At 29.2% G+C, this 25,718-nt stretch overlaps 1 protein-coding gene and 1 long non-coding RNA gene across 5 annotated transcripts in view; one reads left to right on the forward strand and one right to left on the reverse strand.

Annotated features, from left to right (window-relative positions):
• Positions 1-12,278: 12,278 nt before the first annotated feature.
• Positions 12,279-25,718, reverse strand: part of LOC139425711 (uncharacterized) — a 79,102-nt gene continuing 65,662 nt past the window's right edge. The window contains exon 2 of the long non-coding RNA XR_011636864.1: positions 12,279-12,465. This is a non-coding gene — a long non-coding RNA (uncharacterized LOC139425711). The remainder of the gene's footprint in view (positions 12,466-25,718) is intronic.
• Positions 19,595-25,718, forward strand: part of LOC107456769 (uncharacterized) — an 86,156-nt gene continuing 80,032 nt past the window's right edge. For 2 of the 4 annotated variants that reach the window (XM_016074727.4, XM_071181455.2), the window contains exon 1: positions 19,926-20,194. In XM_016074727.4, coding sequence (XP_015930213.3) covers positions 20,146-20,194 — 49 coding nt within the window. In that variant the 5' untranslated portion in view covers positions 19,926-20,145. Of the gene's footprint in view, positions 20,195-25,718 lie in introns of all 4 variants that reach the window. The other 2 variants (XM_071181457.2, XM_016074742.4) reach the window with 2 other exon arrangements.

A 25,718-nucleotide genomic window follows, 5' to 3' on the forward strand; every position in this document is an offset into this window, starting at 1 on the left:
TTGAAAAAAATCTCCAGAATATTAGTAAATCTTTCAGGAACAGAACACGCCAAACATTTGAAGAAAAATTCCTCAATAATTTTTAATTTCTATTATCAACAAACTTGCAACTGATGACTTCCGATTTCGGATACTGTCACAGATGTGTGTATTAAGGTAAAATGCATTTCTTCTGTCTTCAATTCATTACGAATTAAAGTGAAGTCAACATTGCTTTCGTCATTCCAGTGAATAAATATGAATTCAGAACATACAGAATTGTAATAGTTATAGCATATTCTTCTTCGTTATATGGCCTGTTTACACGGTCCAATTTCTTGAATCCGAGAAATTGGACGGATTTCTCTGTCCAAGAAATTGGATGATTCGTTGACACTATCCAAGTTCTTGAATGTCGCTGATTCGTTGAAAGAAAAACTTGCGCATGCGCATTGTTCATATTCAACATTATAAAATAATACTTACATAAGTTTAAAATTACTAAATAAATTCAAATAAAATCATAATCACACAAATAAACCTCAACAGATCAATTTATTTGGACTAAAATCTATGAAAACCCACAACAAAATGACATAATTTGCTGCCAGCTTGTTGACGTCACGAAACCTAAGACGCTGATTGGTTAAGGGAGAAAAAACTTGGATGGAAAGTAGAACATGCTCTACTATCGTCCAAGAAGTTGGACCAAGTTCTTGGATGTTTGTTTACACGATCCAAGCTCAAAGCAAAACAAGTTTCCATCAATATCAATCAATCTCTGTCCAAGAAATTGGATCGTCTAAACAGGCCTATAGAATAGTATATATTTCTGTATCCATATAATTCGGAAAACAACAATAAAAAATTATCCAAGTTACTTGAAATAGTGCCATTTGTGCTGATTCTTAATTAATTTAAATCGTTTTCTTGGTAAGTTTCTTTTAATTTTGAAAGAATAAGTTCAACTAGAATTCAGCTATTCTGTTTTTAGCTACATATTCAAATTCATATCAATTATAAAATTTTGCTGTGTAGTATGTTATCTAAAAGTAATGAAGGTATAAACTATGTATCTATTATTTGAGAATAAAGTTTTCAAACAAGGAACTTATCATTTTGGAATTCTCCGGGAATCATAAATCAGGTAAGTGCAATGATTTTTACAATAAAAAATTTGCTTGTAAATATTTTTTTTTCATTTGATGATGGTTCTCTACAGAATGGTTTTTTACGTCTGATTAAGAACTATAAGAATAATAAAAAAAAGAAACAATATGAAAGTTTTTATTTCACTGTTAATAATTCTTAAAATCGTTTTTTTTATCCTAAGAATTCTTTATTTTCCGTTTTTTAGTTTATAATTTTTTGATAAAAATTGTTCTCAAAATACTTTTGAAAAATTAAATGGTATAACATAATGTGTTTATGTATACTTCTTGTATATTCCAATGTTTGAAATAATATGATTCAGAAAAGTATGGAATAAAAATTCGGTACTCACGACGTATTAACGCCACCGCCGCTACAGATTTGGCGGTTTTTAAGTGCCGCCAATCTACACTTAAAATTTTTGCGACAGTTCATAAAATAAAACACTTTATTTAAAATCAAAATAGTTAATTGGATTTCGGTGGAAAATGAGCCGATGTAGAGTTTAGCATAGATTCAAAACAATCATATCGCCATATGAACTCTGATGAATAAGATTCCAAATGAAATAACATTTCCAAAACGTACGTTTGCCAAGATAAAGTTTTATGTTGTGGGAATTGGTACATTTTCGTTTTTTCGGTAAAATATTTCCCTCCTGAAAAAATAAAATTGCATCTTGTTTTGTTTTTGGCAAATCCCAAAGACGAATATTCGTAGCACTAAAAATGGCGACAAAAAAGAATTGTTTTTTTTTTTTTTTTTTTTTTTTTGTTTCGTCAGCATTCTTTATTTTACGTTTCTTAGTTTCTAAATAATGATTTTTATTGAAACTTGAAATTTTTTGATAAAAATTGTTGTCAAAAAACGTTGTTTACAAAATTAAATTTCATAAAATTATGAGGCTTATGTATACTTTTTGTTCATTTTAATTTTTGAACTAATGTGATTCTTAAAACTATAGAATGTAAAGTTTAAATGGGCCTTTCATGTTATATCATTAAATTTAGTAATACTATTTCTCGGGCATTAGGTTTTAACTCTTATAAGAATATACATATTTTTTTCTGTTAATGTACAAATATTTTTCCGATGTGTTTTGGATATTCCTTCTCTAATAAAAAGAGATACCATTTTGTTTTCGGTTGTACAAGAAAGAAGATCAAGCATTTTTCTTTTTTAAATTTAATAAGCCACATTAAAGAAGGAACGTTGCAATGCTACACGCTACATTAACGACGTCTCCAGAGTAACTGAATGACGGTTCATATGGAAATCGCAGGTAAGCGTCTCATACAACAACGCCCCCTATAGTTCGTTGCGATCGCGAATTATTAAACGTTAATTCATTAGTATATAATGCATGCTAACTCCATTCAACCTTATGTGGTAGCCTTTGACACAAGGTTGGTATAGGGGATTTCTGCTCTCCCCACATTGGTGACTTGCGGAAGTGCTAAGAACATGCTTTTTTCGATGGATGGTGCACACTAAAATGTTGACTTGATATTTGTGACTGCATCATCGTCCTCCTCGCGCTGTTGCTCCTCAGTCTCATTTACACACAACGGGATCTTGCACGCACTCAGCTCCTAATAGCAACACAAGAGAGACCCCACACTCGATCGTGACCTTAATACTGCTCTCACCACAAGCGCTCAAAATATGGGTTTCCATTTTGGGGAAAGAGTTTTCGTCTATGTCAACCAATCACGTCACAAAAGGCGCCCCAAGACTGAATCCAGTTAACATGTCTAATACACTTGTGAATTGAGTTTTAATAATCGTGGTGTTAATTACGCCACAATACTCAGCCTCCCCCACAAGAATGTTATTAATTCTACTAGTAGTATGCAATTTCTACTCTTCCCACAACAATAATTAGCTGCACCGGAGTCTTAATTATTGCCAATACATCTATAAGTCCAGGAAAAAGAAGATAATTGTGTGGAATTGTCTTCAAAATAAATGCACCCTCGTTTCCTCTGGGCATTATGTGTTATAAAATTCAATAATAGTTGTGAAATATTATGATTTTTTCATTCAAGTTTGACCTATACGCTTTTAAATTTTAATTTGATCAGTTAAGGGATTTCCTAGGGGGTGCAGAATCATGAGAAACGCAGTGTCAACTCCTCAATTTCCATTCTTTTCCTCCTTCCTCTTTGAAAAAGCGTTAATTACCTTGGCATTGGCCAAAACGAACAAGCTAGAAATGATTTAAGTGGGAAGAAAATAAGGAAAGAACTACAAAATAATTTATTGCTTTGATTTTTACTAAATTTGGTTAAAGATTATAAAATCTATTAGCTTTAAATTTTCCGAAAATATATTTGGGAGAGGGGGGGCATACAATCTGTACTGCGCACACGCTAAAGAATAGATCAAAATTGGCTGTGAATGATGCAATTTTTTCCAAGCAGTTTAAGCTTATCAATTTCTCTTAAATTAGCGCTGATAAAGCGGTGTAAATTTTATAATATATTATAATATATTTTTTTCTGTTTAATATTAAAATATAAAACAGAAATTAATAATCGCCATTAAAATGTTAAACAGAAATCAATACTATTGCCGCAACTGTAAGTAAGCTTTTGTTTCGTAATTCATCATTGCGAAGTTGAAGTATCATTTTCCGTAGAAGCATTTTTCTGTTAATTTTCCTTCTTCCAGTGTTAGGAAAGGGGCTGAATTTTAAGATCCTCTTGACTTCAAACATTTTGTTGGTAGGACCCCGATTTGTACAATCAAAAGTTTCTTAACTGAGAATTTAATGCGCATTATCATGCCGCATTATTGAGTATGATTTTGTTTCATAATTCATTATTGCAAAGGGGAAGCATCATTTTGGGTATAAGTGTTTTTCTTTCTTCCATTTTTAGGGGAGTGGGAGAAAAATTTTAAAGGCCCCTAGGTTCAAATTATTTTGAAGGTGGGGCCTGGTTTTTATGAGCAAAAGTTTGTTAACTCAGAATTTAATGCACTTTATGCCGCAATATTAAGTATATTTATGTTTCATAATTCATCATTGCGAAGTTGAAATATTCTTTTGCGTACAAATATTTTTTCTTCTTTTATTTTTATAAGGGAGGAGGTTCGAAGAGCCCCTTGGTTTAAAATATTTTGCAGGTGGGGCCTGGGTTTGTAAAATCAGAAATCTGTTAACTCGTAATTTTATGCATATTATGCTGGAATTGTACCTATGTACCTTTATAACTCATCATTACGAATATGAAGTATTATATTGCGTAGAAATATTTTTCCTTTCCTTTTTCTTCTTCTATTTTTTGAAGGGGCTGACTTATAAGGAATATGGTAGTTGGGGCCCCGGTTTGTACACTCAAAAGTTTTTGTGCACATGCATTAGGGTGAAGATGCAGTTCCTATAATAATTTAAATTGTGACGCATTTAAGTAGCTTCAGACTTATTCAATATATGAAATTTTAAATGAATATTTTATTCATAATGCCAATAATAAAACAAATTACGACAAAGTATTGTTTCAAAATTGTATTGATTTTTTTGAAATGCTTTTTTTTTTTTTTTTTTTTTTTTTGTTCAAAAGGACAAGTGTTCAGAAGGCTCCACCTTTACGATAGGCATACGCAGGGGTCACTGAGGCCCAGGGGAAGATAGCTTTTTCAGGTCCATGGCCAGTTCGAACCTGCGTGGGTCTAAAAGGGTTACTATGTCCGCTTTTGGTGGCATTACTTTTTGGCGTCATCTAGATGTCAACACGAGACTACATTGAGACATTTGGTTGTCGCAGTGACCTTACCATGTGACAACGATGTGACCTATTCACGTCTCCACATGGTCACGGTGTGACGAAATTGAGACACTTACGTCTCAACAGAGTCACCGAGAGACAAAGATGTGACGGTTCCTTGGGCTATTCATCCACTTTTCCATCGAGGTTAATATCTTCCTTACCTGTACTATGCATGATTCTTTATCGCCTTACGAGATCATCGCCAACAACACCAATTATTTTTATTTTTTGAAATGCCGTATGCTATTTAGGCAAAGTATGAAATAATCGTCCTGATGAGGTTATTATGTAAATGATGTGCATGTTACTGTGAATGTTGACAATCAAATTAGTCGCTTTGGTGAATCCGAAATATTTATTACATCCGATTTTATATTAATTTATTCGTGGATATAATTACATTTATTCGATATTTTAATACTTACTAAGGATAGATTAGCACAAACATCAGTGTTTGGAGTATCGGGCAAATATATACCGGGCAATAGCATTTGACTTTAAAAAAACATCAGTGCAGGGTATACCGGGCAAATGTATACCGGGCGGTGGCACTTGACCTTAAAAAAACATCAGTGTAGGGTATACCGGGCAAATGTATACCGGGCAGTGGCACTGAACCTTAAAAAAACATCAGTGTAGGGTATACCGGGCAATGGCACTTGACCTTAAAAAACATCAGTGTAGGATATACCGGGCAAATGTATACTGGGCAATGGCACTTAACCAGACCTAGTATGACTAGACCTTTGGTAAATGTCCGAAATATATACAAGATCTAGTGCCACTTTTGCTATAGCTTAAATATTTAAAAAAAATTAAACAAAGCGTTTGAATCAATTTTAAACTAATAACGAAATTATTGCTTTAAAATTAAAGAAAATAATAATAAAAACTGCGCCAGATAAGAGTAATTGAAGTAGTTGCTTAATACAGCGCATGTGCGGAAAATTTTTTTTACAAAATTTATCCACGTGCATCTAAAAGTGGATGAATATCCCAAGACACCAGATGTGACATGTTGTAGTCTGAACTGGGTTCCTATGTGACAAAGATGTGACTTATTCGAATCTCACCACAGTCACGATGTGACATTTGCGTCTCAATAGAGTCACCATGTGACTGAACTGAGACATGAATATGTCAAATTCTTGTCCCACGGGGACGTCACTGCGACAGTTATATATCTCATTGTGATCTCATGTTGACGTCTGAATGACATCAAAAAGTGCGGTCACTGAAGGCGGAAATAGTAACCTTCAAAAACCGTGGTATGGAAGTTAAGGAGATCACACGTGAACTCACAAATGAGTCTTCTTGACAGTCGTATTTTTGTTGCTATTTGGTATCGGGAGTTGGAGTCTCAAATTTACGAAATTTGACACAAAAACGTACTTTCCCTGAATAAACTTCTTTTTTTGACGGATTTCACCCCCAAAATATAGGGTAGAGCCACAAACCGGGAAATAGTTTCCCAATAGTTTGGTCATGAGAGCGGCTTAAAGTTTGGACCCCTTAATGTTAATTTTACTTTTTGCGTATTTTGCTGTATCTCGCAAATTTTTAAGTGAATTAGAAAAATTTGCAGGCATTATAAAATTAATTTATGCAAAGATAATTCCATGTAAGAAATAATTCTAGTAAATATTTATTATTTAATTAAATTATAATTGAATAATTTTTGAGTTATAAGATATAAAAATTTTTACATAATTTTAAAGAGTGTACCTTTACACAGCAAAATACAAAATTTGAACTAAATCGGTTGAACACTTCGTGAAAATTAAATTTGAAAAATTCCAATCTTTAAAATTTAATTTTTCAGGATTTTTCCAATTGTGTATTTTGCTGCTTGAAATGATGTGAAACTTTGTATACCTTACAGCTCAAAAATTTGTCGACTATTATTATATAAAATAATAAAAAATAATAAATACTTACCAACCGAAAGTTATTCTTTTGTTTGCAAATAAATTTCGCGAGATATGGTAAAATAAGCAAAAAGTAAAATTAACATTAAAGGGTTCAAACTTTGAACCTCTCTACTGACCAATCAATTGGGACCATATTTCCCATACTACATCTAATCCTTATATTTTGGAGGTCAGAAATCCAAAAAAATCCGAAAAAAAGAAATGTTTATTCAAAGAAAGTACGTTTTTTTTAATTTCATAACTTAAAATATCGTCTGCACGAATAAATTAGCATATTTGAGGTCACCCTCTTTCGGACTCAAAGCAAGCCTTTTATTAACCCTAGTAGCTACCAAGCCACTTTGAAAACTTCTGGATTTTATCTGTAAAACCCAGAATTTACCATACTTTGATATTTTACAGTTGTTACGTTAAAAAACAGGAAGTAAATCCCAGGTTTTACCAGTAAAACCAAGCTTCTGCCGAAGTTGATCGGTATAAGTCTTTAATGATTCTATTTTAGCTTTTTGCAAAGCTTTTGCAGTGAAACCTAGGAGTTACCAAGCCATTTTGATAAACCTTATTGGTTTTACCGGTAAAACTTAGAATTTAATAAGACCACGGCCTTTTATAGTAACATATATTTTAAACCTTAATCATAGCGTTGAACAAGTTAAAATGGTATTATATTCACTACTCTTTAGTCCATAATGTTCTCAATACTCTTATTTTGAAAGTAAAGTCATTCTTATTGTTACTTTTATAAAATATAGCCAGGATAAAAGCACTGAGAACTGAATTACTACCTCACTGTCAATCAAGTTGATGTGAAACAAAGAATTGAACCGTCCAGATATTATTAATGTCATATATTGTTTGAGAATGTTCATTGTCTGAGTTTCGAGTGAATTCTCCCGAACGCACCACAGTAACAACTTTCATGATATTTAAAAGAAAATCGTTCAGCTTTTAAACTGTACTGTACTAAAAAGTTTAAATCATGCTTTTGAGGTCAGATATTTAATGTTAATTTTGTTTTCAACTGCCGGAAATATCGAACGTGATTAAGAGTTTTGGGATAACGCATAAAATGATGACAATGATCTTAACTAAAATAATTTTTGTGAAAGGTAGGTTTGTGTTTTATAATTTTCTTTAAACTTTGAATTATAAATCTGAAATGCACTTAAATTGAAATGCGCTTAAATTAAATTAAATTTTAATGTCAACTAAAATGGGAAAATAAATTAAATTTACTGTCACACCTAAAATGAAAAACGTTGGGAGCATCACTGTTGAAAAATGTTGAAAACCTTTCTACTACTGGCTATCGTTTTTCGTTTTTGTTGTTGCAGAAATAAGTTTTTCGTCTCGTTAGTCACTAAAAAATTAGTTTATTAATAACTGTTTTTATCTTTTATAATTTTCTTCCATTTTATTTTTTGTCTCTTCGTCTTTTATATATAATTTATTGTCTGAAAAATCAGTCGAAATTTCGATTGACTCTTTTACCAGTTGAAAATTGGCCAAAATTTTGATTGTTAGCTAGGAGTATATATAAATTTTGATTAGATTTTTTACTGGTTGGAAATCGGGAAAATTTTAATTGCAAGATGTGTTCCGCACAAACAGACACAAAAGGAAGTTGAGTAAAATATGGTAAAGTCAGGTTACGAAAATCGATTAGTCGATATCTTAAAAATCGATAATCGATATCTTAAAAAATCTTAAAGCAATCAATGTTAGGACAGATAGCGATGTCATTAAGATAGCTTAATGTTTAGTTTTTTTATCATTTAAAATAGTGAGTTTTTTTTTCCATATATGTACTCGAAATTTATTGGGATTTGTTTTCTGAAATTGGCTGTAAATTTAAAATAATATGTAATTTTTTCTATGCTGATTATCTTTTCATAATAAGGTTAAACATTAAAGCTGTCAGTATACAAGAAAAAAAAATAGAAAATCAGTTTTCTTTAAAATTTAAACTTATTGCCTAACCTAAACAAATCAGATTGTGATATATAAAAGAGTAAATGTTCAATGCTGAAACCGGTGAAATTTTCCTTAAAATAATTAGACTTCCCAAAACGTAAATCTTGCTTTGCAGTCTTTCATATTCAAATTTATTTTTTGACTAGTTAAAACAATCACCGTATACAACAGAATATGCAAATTACTTTAAATTAAAAACTCAATTTCTGTCTCATAATATAAAGAAGACGTCAATCACAGAAACGTTATAAATTAAATTATTTAATTTAAGTGATCAAATACCAATTTTATAGGTGCTTCAACAGAAAAACATTTACAGTTTTAACTAAATAAATAAACGTTAGAACGACAATAATTTGATCCAGCGAAAAAAAACAAAATTTTATTTGTTTAGGAGACGCAACAGAAAAATAAATTACACATTGGATCTCATCTAAAAATGTTATACACACAGTACAATGAGAATAATAATTTGAACCAGTGAAAAAAAGAAAATTTTATTTGTGTAGGAGACATAACAACAACAAAAGAAAAACCTACACATTGAATCTCCTCTAAAAATATCATTCAAACAGTACAACGAGAATAATGATTTGATCCAGTGAAAATAAGAGATCTTTATTTGTTTAGGAGACACAACAGAAAAAAAAAATACACATTGAATCTCCCCTAAAAATGTCGTACAAACTGTACAACAAGAATTATGATTTGATTCAAGAGATCAAATGAAACATTTAATTGTTTAAGAGCACTGACAACATGAAAAAAATATACTCGCTGAAATTTTATTTGTTTAGGAGCAACCATAAAAATTTGCATGCTGAATCTCTTTTAAATGAAATTTTACAACGAGATTGATGATTTAAAAATGCATTTATTGATTAATGGACAATATTAATAGCGCGAAGATAAAATATTTCAGATTACGCAATTTTAAAAAAAATATTAATACCTTTTTATTAATATTTATTATTAGTTATTGGTGAAACTTAAGCGCATATTGAGTTCATTCAGACTGTAAATTAAAGCCTGTATAGTTTAGAAAGTTTCCTATAAGCTTAGTAGCGAGAAATAAAGAGTACAAAAGTTCAATTTGTATTGTTGAAACTAGATATTTGATGGTTTTGGATCCACTTACTTACATTTTTTTACTTCAAGTCTTCAATTGTGAATTACCTAAAATAAAGTTTTGTTGAAGAACTAAATATTTTTTAGTTATTTACGTTTTAAAAGTTAAAAAAAATCATAGAGAGAAGAAATCATCATAAAAAATTATCATCAAATAAGGTAGTAATTTGCAAGGTATTTTCGTTTATTTTGTTTTTTAGTATGATTTATTTTAGTATGTCTCATTTTAGTATATTTTCGTATAGTTTATTCGTACAGGATTTAATTTATTTATTTCTTTGATGAATATTTTATTACTATTACAGAAATATACTAAATTTACGTACACTTGACTTTAATCTTTTTTATTACTCTCGTTATTTGAGCCGTTCTCATGTATTTATGTTTGTTATAATTGAATTAAATACTTCGTGAGTAACCAGCTTAATCTTTAAATTAAAATAATACAAAAAAATTGAATTATGGAGGAATTCCTAGAAACGATAGTGGAATATTTTTTAATGACTTCGTTTATCTTCAATTTTATGTGCAAATTCTTTTTGTGATGTTCAAAAAGGATTTTTGGCAACTTATTTATTTAAAATTTTAATGCAATTGTATTAAAATTAATTTTCCTCCCTGAGTTCATTAAAAATATCTTTCGAAACAAGCATTCAATTTTCTAACTAAAAATAAATTTATTATTTTGTAAACTCAATTTTTTAAGGCATTGTTGGCTTAAAATTTAATATTTTGATCTGCCAAAGGTTTGTTCAAATATATTTTTCCGAAGTTTCATTTGAGATATTTCATTTTATTTTCAGTTCCGTTGCATTACACACATTATAAATTCGAAACTTTCGCATTAATTGAAAATACTTTGGTTTTAGTGAAAGTTTTTGAACGCAAGCGCTTTTTTAAAAAAATAATTTAAATATTTTCAAATAGACCCTTTGCATTCAATCTGCAATCGTAATGCTTGCATAAATTCGATATTCTGGTTTGAGAAATTAATTCACATAAGTCTCTTTACTCTCATATGAAATTTTGAGACATTAATTAATTCATTTGAAATGAAATGAAAAAAAAATATGTGCTCAGCGTATTATTATCAATATCTTGAAGGGGTAATGGTTGGTATTATCCTGTTTTACTTATTTTTGATACTTTATTAATGTTGTATTAATGTATATATAATACGTAAAGATCACATCAAATATTATCTTTCAACTTAAGCACTTAATAAAGGAAAACACTTTATTCTGCTCTTCCCTGTTCTGAAAGGTATACGGAAGAACTTACAATTAAATTAGTAACAGAAACGTAAAAATTAATTACTCCACTTTTTAAAGATTGTTAAGTCAATCAGAGAAAAGTCAATTTGAGATTAAGTCAATTAGAGAGAATTATTTTAAGACTTTAAATGATATCTCATATCACTACCACTTTAAGCTGTTATATTTTGCATTATGTCAATTCGTGAATTTTGAGAGATATTTCAATTTACTTCAACACTTCAAAACGAAGTAACATATGAGTATTTCATATTTTAATAGTATTAGTCGCTATTTAAGTATTAGTTGCTATGCAAATAAAAAATTCGAAATGATTTTAGTAACATTTGTTTAATTCACGTTTATGAATTTCGGAAAGAATTTTCAGATCACGATTTTTAGTGCTTCGGGTTATAAAACATTCAAATGATCAACAAGCACCTGCAAGATTCGTGATTTAAAAGATAACATATTAGAGTTTACTATATAATCACTTTAATTTTAATAAGCTAATCTTTCATCTTTTAATTTATTTTCTTATTTATGTTAATAACGTTTTATTTCATCAATGTTAAACTTTTTTCTCAATTAGTTGTCATACGCAGTTAAGTCTAATTGAAAGACGGAGGCAATTTATTTGTTTCTCGTATTTACTTCCTATTTCTTTAGCATGAAGAAAATTATGAAACAAAGCTTTAGTAAGTAACATCCTTTGACAATATATATGTATTTTAAGAGCATAGTTTAAGAACATACTAAGCTGAAAAGTTTTTAGGAGATTTTCAACAATGAAGATGAGGTAAAAAATTAAGACATCATAATGTTAAAAATTTTGTGAAAAGCGTTCTTAAAATTTTAGTTTACAAATTAATATACAATTAATATTTTAGACAGACAAAAGTCCTATTTTGCTAATAATCTGTTTATGGTATTTTTCTTTTAATGTGGGTTAGAAAAGAATTTAATTCTGGTTGTTATTAGTAATAATTCATCTTTTTTAAAAAGGAAGAACTCTTATTAGACTTAGATGGGAAAAAGTACAGTTTATCAGTGGATTTTAACTTTCTCACTTGAATGAACAAAATAAGAAAGAATAAAATGTTGTTTAATTATAAATATGGAGGATTCATTAGGGCGATATACAATTATTTTTTTTTTCAATCAGTGCAAGCTATGAACTTAATGTGGAAATATTGTATATGTTTTCTTGTTTAACCCTCTGTCTACGACGGTACCTGGTAGCACCTGCTATTCTGGATCATCAGTTCTGCCAACCTTAAATAAAAGATTAATTAAAATTATTGTAAATTCAGTTTTCTTTATTCATTTTTATGCATTCATATTTATAAAGGAAATATAAAGGACAAGATTATTTATTCATATTTATAAAGGAAATATGTCCATATATTTTTTTTTAAAAAAAGTGATACAATTGTGTCAAAATTACGTGAAATAATTTTATTTTTAGAATTTTTTTCTTTTTTTATACAATCCCAGTAGTTACAAAATGGTAAAAGAAAGCAATTTCTTCTAAAAAATAAATTAATGTTTCATTTTTAAAATACAACAATGAGGATATTAGATTTTTATAACTAACGTAATATGCATGCATGGTACCGAAATATATTCTTTTGTTGAAATAAGTTGATTAGTTTCAACTCGAAAAAAAAACTAAAGTTTTTCTTTCTTAATATCCTTTTTTTCCCCATTTCGGTATAATCTTACAGACTCATGTGGAGCAAGCAACATTATAGATACGCCATTGATGTTGAGCGAAATTTTAGTAAGTTTGAGAAAATTAGTTTTAAAATAAAATGAAATAACAAGCTGTTCGTAAAACATTTTCTTTTATTGTAAAATGCTTTATTTACACAGCCTCAAAATAAATTAATTATCTCTGTGCTTACAGCCGACTTTAAAATACTCTTAAACTAGAAAAATCGAATGCGTTTAAAATGATACTTAACATGTGTTTCACCTAGGTTTTTTTTAAATTTATAAATATACTTAATATGGGATGCGTCTTAAGAGTATGTTTACCTAAACTAGAGTATTTTATTTTTTGTATTATAATTAAATTAAAATTTTGTTTTGTTCAAAAAATAAATTGTTTAAATTTTTAAAATTGGATAAGATTTATTACTTATAATTATTATTTAATTTTATGTACCCATTAAAACACTACGATTTGTAGAAGAGTGAGCCGAAAGTTTGAAGCTAGAAGAACTCATCCTCAAAAATTTTCTTTCATCGCATTCGATAGCAGTAAAAAAATAAGTTGTGCGGTACTTACCCAAGAAAGACAAATAGTTATAAGAGAAATTGAACATATAGCTTAATTATTTAAAAAATATGCTTTTATTCTAATCATCGGGCATTCTCATCAGTTAGTGAGAAAACATATTTATTTTTTCTTAATCAGATGCTTTAATTAGTTTAGCTTTTAAAAATATAGGCAACTTTGTTCAGTATAATTTTTACAAGATTGTTCGGACGGTTTTAAACCGGATCATTTTTTAAATAATAATGTAATATTGTGGTAATATAGAAAAACTTCGGATACAAGAGGTCGAGAATCAAAAAATTGCCATGGTCGATTATTCGCTTACTGCTTCTTGCATACATTGACTATAGCATTCACTAAGGTGCCGACCGGCCTGTATAGGAGGGCAGGAAACTAGCCTTGTATCAGAAAAGTTCTGGGTTCGAATCCCGGTTAATGCATGGATGTTCTTTTTTTTCTCTGCGCCATCAGTCCTTACAGTGGGAGCAGCGTTGGCCCACCTAATATAGTGCCCCTAAAAGAGTGGCTAGCAAATTTTTGCCCTTCAGTTGCTTCGATTGATGAAAGGTTATTCCCCAGTTCAGCATTGGAAGAAAAAAAACATTCACTAAAGTTGTGTATCATATCGTGCCCAAAATCAGTCAGTCAAATAGGGAGATTTACTTAACCATGCAAAGTAAGCTTACTATTTATATTAAGTTTATATTAACGTAAGCTTACTAAAAATGCCATTACAAGTGAGCATTTTTTTATGGTTGACTCAAAAATTCTTTTGTTCTTTGATTTAGTAAAATATGTAAAAAAAAAAAAAAAAAACTGGAAAGCAAATTTTACCGAATAAGTAATTTTATGCCATGCTCTAAGGAATAATGAAAAAATTACAGAATTTTGTTACATTTACCAAATTTTATCACGCATTATAAAATCATATTTTATTGTTAATTTTACCAAAATCGTTATAAAAAAATCTTCAGTAAAAATTGCCGAGCTTTTTAGCGTTCCCATAGAGCCAGAGATACGATAAATTTTATCATATTCTAGTAATCTATTCCATACTTTTATTTCAAAGAGCGGTGATAGAATAAATCAAAATTTTGACTTCTTTTTCATATTTAAAGATTTATTTAGCCTATCTTTACATAATATTTGAGAAAAATATTTTTATCTCATAAGATCAGGTTAATACTGTTAATAAACAATATGCAATACGCCAAACACTTAAACATCAGTGTAATTATATGAGTTCTTTGTATAATAATAAAAATCGCAAGACAATAGATATTCAGCTACAATAAAATTATTTTTATTTGAGTATCTGCTTTCTTTAATGCTTCAAAAATCTATCATTCTTCTCAATTTATCATAATAAATAATAAATGGAAAAGACATGTCTTTTTCTCGCTTTTTTTTTTGATTTTTTTTTTTTTTGATTCCCATACTTCTCAATTTTCTTTTTCTTCAGAACAATTCAATAATGCGTGATTAATGATAATAAAATAGTTTAAAAATAGTTTAAAAATATTTTTAAAAATTTTATTAGAAGTGTTTCATAAAATGCAATAAAATGGTGTAGTAAATAAATTTGATTTTTATTTCAATGAATGATGCAAAAAATACGCCTGACTTCCTTGTTTACTTGAAATATAATACAGAACAATGCTTTCATAGACGCAAGATTTGTATAATTTTAATTTACAAAAATTATTCTTTGATAAATTTTATAAAAAAATTAGATTGAAAATTTGTAGTTGTGATTAAATTAAAAATGCATAAATACAACATTGTCCATTAAAATTTCTTAAATAATATTAAAAAGTGTTTTTGAAGCTTTTTGCCAACATTTTAATTTGGTTTTCTCAAAATTGAACAAAAATTGAGCCAAAGCAGCTACAAAACAAATATAGTTGAATTTGAAAACCCCAAGTTCTCATTGAGTCTCATAATGTTCGAAATCAAAACAGCTTAGAATAGTCAAAACATTTTTTAAATTGTAAGGTATGCAACTTTTACAACATTTTAAAGAATCAAATTTCACATCGCAATTTACAAAATTTGAACCAAATCGGTTGAATAGTTCCCGAGAAATCGAATTTTAAATATACGATTATTTAAAAACTCGATTTCTCAAGAACTATTCAAACAATTTCTCTTAAATTTTGTATTTTGCCAAAGAAAATTAGATACTTTTAAATGATGTAAAAAATTGTATATCTTACAATTCAATTTTTTTTTTTACTATTATTAAATAAAATAACAAAGAATAATAAATATTTACTAAAATTTATTTTTTGCGTGGAATTATCTTTGGATAAATGAATTTTATAATTGCGTGCAAGTTTAAAATTAAAATTAACATTAACTTTGTACCGTTCTCCTGATCAAACTATTGGGACCATATTTCCCAGTTTGCGGCTACCCTTTATATTTTGGGTGTCAGAAATTCGAATCCGTCCAAAAAAAGGTATGTTGTATTGAAAGAATTGTGCGTTTTGGGGTCTGATTTCGTAAATAGAAATATCGTCTGCACCAATTAATTAGAATGTTCGAGGTCGTCCCCTCGAACCATTAAGACTGATTTCTTGAAGTGAAGATCCGATCGTTGAATCAAAAGTTATTCAGAGGGGCCTGTTTTTTTTTCTTTCTTAATATATTTTCTTCGACGCGAAGTACAAACCTTAAGCCTCAGGCGCATAATTTTTATTACACATATTTTTTATGCTTTTTCAATTATTTTGCATTAATTTAATTCAAAATAAGTAAAAAATACTACGTTTAGCATTTTAATAATTTATGGTTATGAAATACAGCATAAAACACTAGTCTCTTTTTCTGCGAAGGAGTTAAAATCTTCCGAACAATGATGCTTTCAAATTTTCACTTTTTTGCAGTTATTTCAATCTAAGAGAAACAGTTATTCATCATTGAAATCTATCAAATTTATAAAACCATTTATCGATAAATTTTTGAATAAGCATTAAAAAAAGAAAATAAATTAAAACTACTTTCTTTCGATTTTATATTTCAGTACAAATATTATTCTGATAATCCAACGGAGTTTTTCAGTAGCTATTAGACTGTTTTTTTTTATAATTAAAAAGTTCAAAAATATTTTTTTGCTTGTAATTAGAGAGTCAGAAAAAAATATATTTAAAAGGGACATCGGTGTTCAAAAGGTTGACCTAAAAGTCAGGAATAACTGTTATAAACTTTCAACAAATATAAAAATAGCGCAAATATTTTCTAAAAGTCAATTTTCATATAACAAAGAAGCCTTAAAAGAATAGTTTTAATTTGATAAAAAATTTTTTTTTCGTTCTTTTATATTTATAGTTTAAATATAAGCAAGTCAGAAAATTAGATAAAAGTTGAAATTATTCAAGTTCTATGAGGAGGAGTTGTTCTCTTGATTATAACACCTACGTTATCTATATTTTGCAATAACTCTCCTAATGGACAAATTCAAGATTCATTCACAATTCACTCGTACAAGCTGTTTCTCTGAAGAACTTTTAAAAAAAAAGGTACTACCTCCTTTAAAACTGTAAATAATATCCAGCATCGATCGTTTTACAAAAGAAGTGGGACATTTAACCATTGGTGAAGTGCTTTCTAATGATCTAGCAGATCTAGATTTCTAGGACAGGAACACCCATAACGACCAGAAAGTACATGGTCAACTTAACTATTTAATGATATCTGTGTTTGAGTGTAAGGAAACATGAACTAAAAAATCAGAATAATCAGAGTTAAAATGTCTGTAACTTTGCTGCGTTGGGGTGGGGGTGGGATGGGAATACCACTATATTTAAACGGTATTTTTTTTTAAAAAAAAACTTTTATGTTGATTAAAAACAAACTGTACAGCAGATGTACCAACAATAAATAAATAAAAAAAATTCGTACATATTAATAAAACTTAGCACCAAAAAGAAAAATAAACATATTTTTTATAAAATACATGCATGTTTTATTAGTGGTACACAGCGTTACGAAAAATTTAGAAAGAGTACACAAAGGTCATAAGTTTGGGAAACACTGGTCTACATCAATGCAATCTAAAATTTCAAATTTTTAGAAACTATTTACACTAATTATATAGCCGTTCATAAAAAAAAGAATAGGTCCAGTTGAATTATTTCCAGAAAAGTTTTTGGATCAATTTTCATGAATGTTATTAAATTTAGTCATTTTAAATAAATTAAATTGGAAAATTATAAATTAGTTTAAGATTGTTGTTCCATTGATTCATTCTTTCATCCCTAATTTCATTCTCTTATTCATTATAATAGGAGTCAATTTATGATATTTACTTTTAAGGTAAATAAAAAATGAACGACTTTTACGAATGTATTAAACTTAACCTCATTAAATAAATGATTCTATATTAAGAACTTTTTATATCAAGGTAGCATTTTAAAATGTACGGTTGTTACAGTAACGAAAAACATTAAATAAAAACTCATATCATGACGTTCAAAAAAGTCCATAATCCTTCCGACTAACATTGGTTTAAAAATGATTAAAAACAGCGATATAAGATAAAAAGAAAGTTTTAATTAACTATAAGAATATCATGAAATAAAGTTAGCAATGCATCTATGAAACTATTATAAGCCGGATTTGTAAGGTTTTACCTAAACAAGGATAACATTTGTAGCATTTTTCATTTTAAAATGTTTTGAATTTTATTTTAATAAATCAATTAGGAGACCTATTTTTTTGCTTGAATTTAAGATAATGTTATGAAAAAATCAGTTTTACACATTTTGCAATTTTATTCAACTATATCTTCATTGCTTTACCATAAATATTACATCAGGAACTGTATTTTCCCATTCCTCATTGTTTATTACTTTTCAATGGTAAATTATACTCTAACGTTTCAATTGACTTTCTTCATTTTACAGGGATTCTCTATCTATCTATTAGCATAGTGTATCATTACTCGATCGCGAACACAATGGCATGTTTTGAAATTAACATCGTATTAAATACTTATTATTGTGTAAATTATAATAAAAGAGTAGATTTTAGAAAAAAAGATAAAAGTAAAAAACAGTAGATAAACAAATATAGAGGCAATATAATAAACCACATTTTCAAATTATTCCAAGGGGAGAAAAAAGTATTTTAGACAATAAAATGTTTTGTGCATTTTGAATCGTAATCGAAAAGCTTTTAAAGAACCTATCTAAAAACAATATGTTGCTGCAAAAATGCAATTTTTGGAAAAGGCCCTTCAAATTATTAAGTTTGAGAGTTATTCAGTAAATCGAAGTAGTAGTTTTTTTCTCAACGAAAATGCGCAAAAAATGCATCTGGATAAGTAAATTTAGTTGAAAATAGCCTATTTCATTATGTGAGGAAGACGCTGCTCTCACAGATTTTTTTTAAATATTTGTTTAAATAGGCAAATGCAACTTTTATGGAGTATGGAGTTTCACAGCACAAATCTTTTTAAATAAATCAATTTTAAATAAATGAATTGATATAAGAAATATAGTAATCATAATGCTGATTTAAAAAGCATTTATCCAATAAAATTGTTGATTTAATTTTATTAAACAAACTATATTTTAAAATAAAGTTTCGAAAAAAAAATTTACGATTTTATTAATTTGTAAAATTTATTTACTAATTTTATTGTTTAATTAATAAAGTATATTTCTGAACTGCATAGTTTAAGAAAAATCTATTTAAATCGAATAGTTATCTACAGGAAGTACTGGAAGCTAGTTACGATAAAAAAATCTACCTGCAGAGAAGTCATCTTTAAATTAAAATTTAAAGATGGCATTAGATTTAAAATAAATAAAACCACACTCAAGTAAGAGTCATCTCTAATTGCTTAAAATAAATAAAACCGCTTGTAAAAGGAGTAATCTCTATATATAATTTGATTGATAATCTAATTTTCTGCACTACGGAGTAAACCATTAATTACGATCAAAATTATTCTAATGGAGATATCATTTTACTTCAGAAACATAAATATGGCTGGATTTACATGAACAGTGATATTCGGAATGGTGCAACTGACCTTCAGAAAAATGTTTCATAAAAGGATAGCAATCATTAATTAATTTATTTATTTTGTGCGATGTCTCATAAAATGAAGTTATTTAATATGATATAAATCAAAGACAAATGAGTAAACAAGACTAAATTGAAGAGAAAGTGAGCTAAAATAATGCCATGATGATCCGCATCAATGATTTTGCTACGCTTGTTTTATAGCTCCCTTTCATTCGTCTACAAAACTGTTTGTTATATATACGTGATACATTGGTTAAGGAAATAGCCGGCCTGTCGGACATAATTCCCATCTCCATCCCAAGTTCAATATTCCTGTTTTTTTCCTGAAAGCTGAACAAACCGACAAACACTGAATATTTACAGCCTTCAGTCAGCGACCTAAATAGAACCTATCCGCGTCGGCGGGACCCGTAGAGAGTGGATCCCTGACCACGTGATGCGAAAGCAGTGAAATTCGTAAATGTGGCGTCGCACCAGTCGCGTTTCCAAGCTCTTTTCGCCTAACTAGATACTTATCCTGCGCGTGTGGTGTTCGAACAGCTATGCGATATTGTGATTGAAGTGTCTTCTTCCGAACTCGTGCAAAAAAGTGGAATATTGAGACGAAAAAAATAAATTAATTAAAAAAAAATATCATGGGAGGTATTTTAACGAAACTACAAAGGAAAAAATTACCAGCTATCGGTAAGTTCTTTTTTATTTTGTTCTAAATTTCTGCTGAAAAAAAATCGTTTGCTTTAAACAGTTTCTTTGGCGAAAGAGAAAAAGCTGAAATGCGACTTATTCTCATTTTTTTTTTCACGGTCATACGGGACGGGGGCGGGCTGATGTCTTTATGGTTTTTGAAAGAGTTTTGGGGGAAAGAGTAAATAAGAAGTAATGAATAAGTGTGTTTGTTTGACTTGTCAGCTTCAGAGATTTTTCGGCTCGATAATTTTAAGGATTTATTTAACCTGTCTTCATTTCTTTCATTAAGAATGGAACAGCTGTTATGTGTAAGTTGAAAAAAAATCATTTTTTCATTTATAAAAAATATCCTAGGTATATTTTTAAGCTATCACTTTATTTAAAATATAGTTTTAAAATTTTCGATTTCATATAATTTTGATGTTTAATTATTTATTTTTATTAAATTCTGTTAAAAGATAATTCATTGTATATTTATATACCTTAAGAATGCATAATTTTGTAGTCTCATTTAACATTAGTAAAAAAAAAATTGAGTATAGGAGTGAAATATCTTTTAAATAAATAAATAAAAAAAATTTTTTTTTTTCATGATCAAACAAATTGCTTTAATTCTCATTAAGTTAGATTCTAAAGTTTGTATCTCTTTAATTTAAAAATTATAAATAAAAACATACGTTGTTTTCGTTTATAATTTTTAAATTAATTTCTTTAATTGACTGTTAATAAAGCAATACACAAAATGGCAATGTACATTTTAAAAAAATTCTGCCATAAATGCTTTAAATTTAATTTGAAATGTTTAAATTTAAAATTTACTGAAGCACTTTATTAAAGAACCAAAAAGAAAAAAATCCTCAATTGTGTTGCAGAACGAGATTAAAATGAAATTGTTTTTTTTTTTTTTTTTTTTTTTTTTTAGGGTTCAACGTATTCAGTGTAAAATACGTAGTTGTTCCTCGTTTTTTGTACTTCCTTTTTTTCTTTCGCAAATATTAATTAATTTATGGAAATAATATTGGGAAATTATTGCATTAGCAAATTTAATCTTCAAAAATTCTTTTTACACCTATCCTTTCATGAAGATAAGTTTTAGGTTTTCAATTTCAAACGATTTCCGAATTTAATATGTTTTACCTTTTTAAAAAATGATTGGATTATATAACTTGTTTTCATTGATCTATTTTAAATGAAATTTTTTTAGAAACGGTTAACAAAAAAAAAAAAAGGAAAAGTATAATATTATGTGTTATTAATTGTACTATCAGTCATATATAATTATTTGCTTCGACAAATTTTGTTCAAAAAATGGCGAAGAATATTCTTTTGCTCTTTTTTCTTTGTAAGCTAAGTATTTATGTTTTGAACAAATTTTAGAACGTAATATAATTTCATAACGTGAGTGACGTCAAAGATTTTTCAATTCTAAGGCATTAGTTTTTTTTAAATTTCTTTTATATTATTAAAAAATAATTATTTTTTAAAAGTGTTTCTTATATTACGCGACTGGTTTATATTATGCTATATTTCTTATTTATTTGATCAAAATTCAATGTTATATCTAATAATTATAACTTTTAGACATCTGAAATTGTTTTACTATTTAATTCACAAATATTACATGTTTTAGAAAATTAATCTCAGATAAATTCATTTCTAAATATTATGTTACTTTAAAATTGATAATACTTCTTCATTAGTACTGGGAGGAAAAAATATGGTAATAACTACCAAAATATGGCAAAATTTCCCCAGATTTCTGGCTCAATTGGAACAGTAAGAAACTTGGTAATTTTTACCGGAACACTTTGGTAATGGTTTTTATAAAATTAACAACAAAATTTAGATCAAAAGCAAGTAATTTTTTTTCCTTCTAAATTTGGTCATTTTATCATAGTAGAGCATGGCACAAAAATCATATATTCATTAAATTTACTTTTCCGTTTTGCATTTTTTACTAAATGTGTGGTAATAAGAGACATGATTTTGAAAATCAGAATTTTCTGTAAACCGTTATCATATGAACGGAAAAATTACCAGGATTATGTTTGAAATAGTACCAGGATTATGTTTTTTAAACCTTACAGTACGATACTTTTATCTGGATTATTTTTTCTCTGCGTGTAGCTACTGTAATGGATAATTGTACAAATTTGCAAAAATCAAGAATTGGCAGACCTTTTTGAAAAGTCATTGATGATGAAAGGTTTTTAGATTTTAAAATACAAATCACAATTTCCACTTAATATTATTATAACTTAAAAGAATTTCACGGAACATTTCCGGTCGTCTTTAGAGGATTTTCTCACAGCCTACGTAACGTTTAGAAGAAATAGACAATTGAAGAGAAAAAAAAATCGCGACTTTTGACGAAGAAAAAAAGTAATAAAAAGAAACTGGCTTGGAATATTCCGTCTGTTGTGAAGATATAACGTTAGATTGTCCTTGGCCTCTCCTCTTATAACTGGTTTTACTATGTTCGGTAGATTTCTTTTATTCTTCAATGAGCGGTAAATTCGTGTGTTCTATTTGGCGCTAAATGGGAAGGAATGTCTTGTTAATTTGGTGTGGCTGAAACACAATATTGGACTTATTGCCACTGATTGTCTGAAGAATTGGTAGCAATGTATCTTGTAACTTTCCGGATGACTTATATGCGATTGCAAAAATTTAAACGAATGTAAAGATTACGTATCTGAATGCGTTACATGTTATTCTTTTACAGTTGAGATTCATTAAAACATATAACTGTAATTTAAAATTAGAATGCATAACTCTCCTCGAATAGAATTCCTGCCATTGCTCTTTTTTTCCTGCAAAAATGTGCTATAATATCTTCAGAGAAAGTCCGCAAGTTGTTAGAGCCACTGCTCTTTTTATTTCAGACTTATTTTTAGAGTTGAAAAGAAAATACCTTTTTTCAACCGCTTTTTTTATTTTAAACAAGGTGGGTTTTTTGTTTAGTTAAAACAGAGGGCTTAAATAATATTTTAAGCCTAAAAACTAAAAATAACTAAAACATAAAGTATTTCAATGAAATTATTTTCAACTAATAATAATATTTTCGATAAATAATACAAAAATATTCCTTTTGTATCATGGTAACATGATAAAAAAATAATTAAAACAACGATTTTAAATCTGTATAGTGAGTAAAAAAATGGACTACCCTGAATAAATTTTGATGTAATGATCGAATCCGGTTCTAGGATTAGTGGTTCGAGAGAGTGACCTCAAATATGCTAATTAATAAGTGCAGACGATATTTTAAGTTATGAAAGATAAAATAAAAGGAAAAAAACGTTCTTTCTCGAAATAAACAAACCTTTTTTTCCCAACTATTTCGGATTTCTGACCCCCAAATCATGGGGGTAGTCGCAATCTGGGAAATATGATCCTGATCGATTAGTCAGGAGAGAGATTCAAAGTCAATTTTAATAATGTTAATTTTACTTTTTGCGTATTTGCTATATCTCAAAAAAATTTTAATCAAATTTAAAAATTTTTGCTCTCAATTTTAAAATTCGTTTGTTCAAAGATGCAGAAAAAAAATTTTAGTAAATATTTATTATTTTTATAATTTTATTTAATAATATTCGAAAATTTTTTGAATTGAGCTGCATAAATTTTTTAAAATCATTTTTAAGTAGGCAATTTTGCATGGCAATATGCAAAATTTTAATGAAATCGGACGAACAGTTCCTGAGAAATTAAATTTTTAAAAAGTCGAATATTTAAAATTAGATTTCTCACGAATTATTCAAAGGATTTCTCTCAAATTTTTAATTTTGCCTTTTAAAATTATCTATTTTAAAATTACGTAAAAACTTTTATACCTTTCAGTTCAGAATTTTTCGGACTATTATTAAATAAAAGATAAAAAATAATTAATATTTACTAAAATTTAATTTACGCATGGAATTATCTTTGGATAAGCGAATTTCATGATTTTGAACAAGAAGTTTTTAATAACCTTAAAAATTTCACGAGATTTGGCAAAATACGCAAAAAGTAAAATTAACATTAAGGGGTCCAAACTTAGGATCGTTCTCCCGACCTAACTATGGGGACCATATTTACCAGACTGCGGCTACTTTGGAGATCCGAAATACACTGGTTATCATAAATTAAGGAAAAATCACAAAAATAGCGATAACTCTTTCAAAAGTAAGCCAAACCGTGCAAAATTTGCATATGTTGTCCACTAAGAGTAGCTGAGTAAAATTGCAATATGCAAATTAGTGGCGCTGCACTCGGCTTACGTCATCTGCCTGGAGCATAAAAGTCCAAGTTTGAGAGAAAGCACACAAATTTTACTGTGATTGCGACATTGAAAATCTGAGATAGCCAATTCGTAATAATGACCTCTAGGCATCATTTGCCTGAAGAACTACGATGGAGAGCCATCGGGAGACTAGAGGCAGGGCAGAGTCAATCAGAAGTGGCCAGATGGCTAAATGTGAGTCCATCTGTGGTTCATAGACTTTGGAGGCAATTTCAAACCACAGATTCGGCATCTAGGAGGTTCAGTCAAGGACGGCCAACTGTTACGACCAGTGCCGATGACCGATATTTGACATTAAGTGCACGCAGGAATAGAACCGCTACTCCGACACATCTTAGATCCTCTCTTGCTGCAGCCACCGGAAGGTTGGTGTCAACGTCAACTGTGCGCAGAAGGCTCCACGAAGGTGGTCTGTATGCGAGACGACCAGCCATTTGCGTGCCGCTCACATCACGCCATAGGAGAGACCGTTTGCAGTGGGCCCGACAACATGTCCACTGGACGTCAGATCAATGGAGGCCTGTTCTCTTTACGGATGAGTCCAGGTTTAGTCTAGAAAGTGACAGTAGACGTTATTTGATATGGAGAGAACCTGGGACCCGTTATCATCCATCAAACATCCGTGAAAGAGATGCATACGGAAGAGGCAGTGTCTGTGTTTGGGGAGGCATATCCTTAGGAGGGCGCACATACCTCCATGTCTTTCCAAGGGGAACCGTGAATGCTCAGGTTTATCGAGACAACATCCTTGATGCTTATGTGCGCCCATATGCCGGGGCAATTGGTGATTGCTTCCTGTTACAGGACGATAATGCAAGACCACACAGAGCTCGCATTGTTGATGATTATCTTCAACAGGAAACAATTACTCGCATGGAGTGGCCAGCTCGATCCCCGGACTTGAATCCTATCGAGCACGTTTGGGATGCTCTAGGGAGGCGTGTATCTGCCATCAATCCGCCCCCTCAGACCCTTGCCACGCTTGCAACTGCTTTACAAGAGCAATGGCTCTCACTTCCTATTGAACTGATAGACCGCATAATTGAAAGCATCACACATCGCTGTTTGTGCTGTATTGCTTCTAGAGGCAATCATATTCCATATTAAAGGTACTTTTTCTATTGCAAACCGATACTTCCAATTTGTTTATTTTATACATGTGCTAATTTCTATACTACTATTAATGTCTGATAATTTCTTTTTATGTTGTTTAATACCTTACTATGTGTTGTATAT

This window comes from Parasteatoda tepidariorum, chromosome 8 (genome assembly GCF_982258835.1).
Source record: "Parasteatoda tepidariorum strain Cologne lab strain chromosome 8, Ptep-v5.0, whole genome shotgun sequence".
Classification (NCBI taxonomy): domain Eukaryota; kingdom Metazoa; phylum Arthropoda; class Arachnida; order Araneae; family Theridiidae; genus Parasteatoda; species Parasteatoda tepidariorum.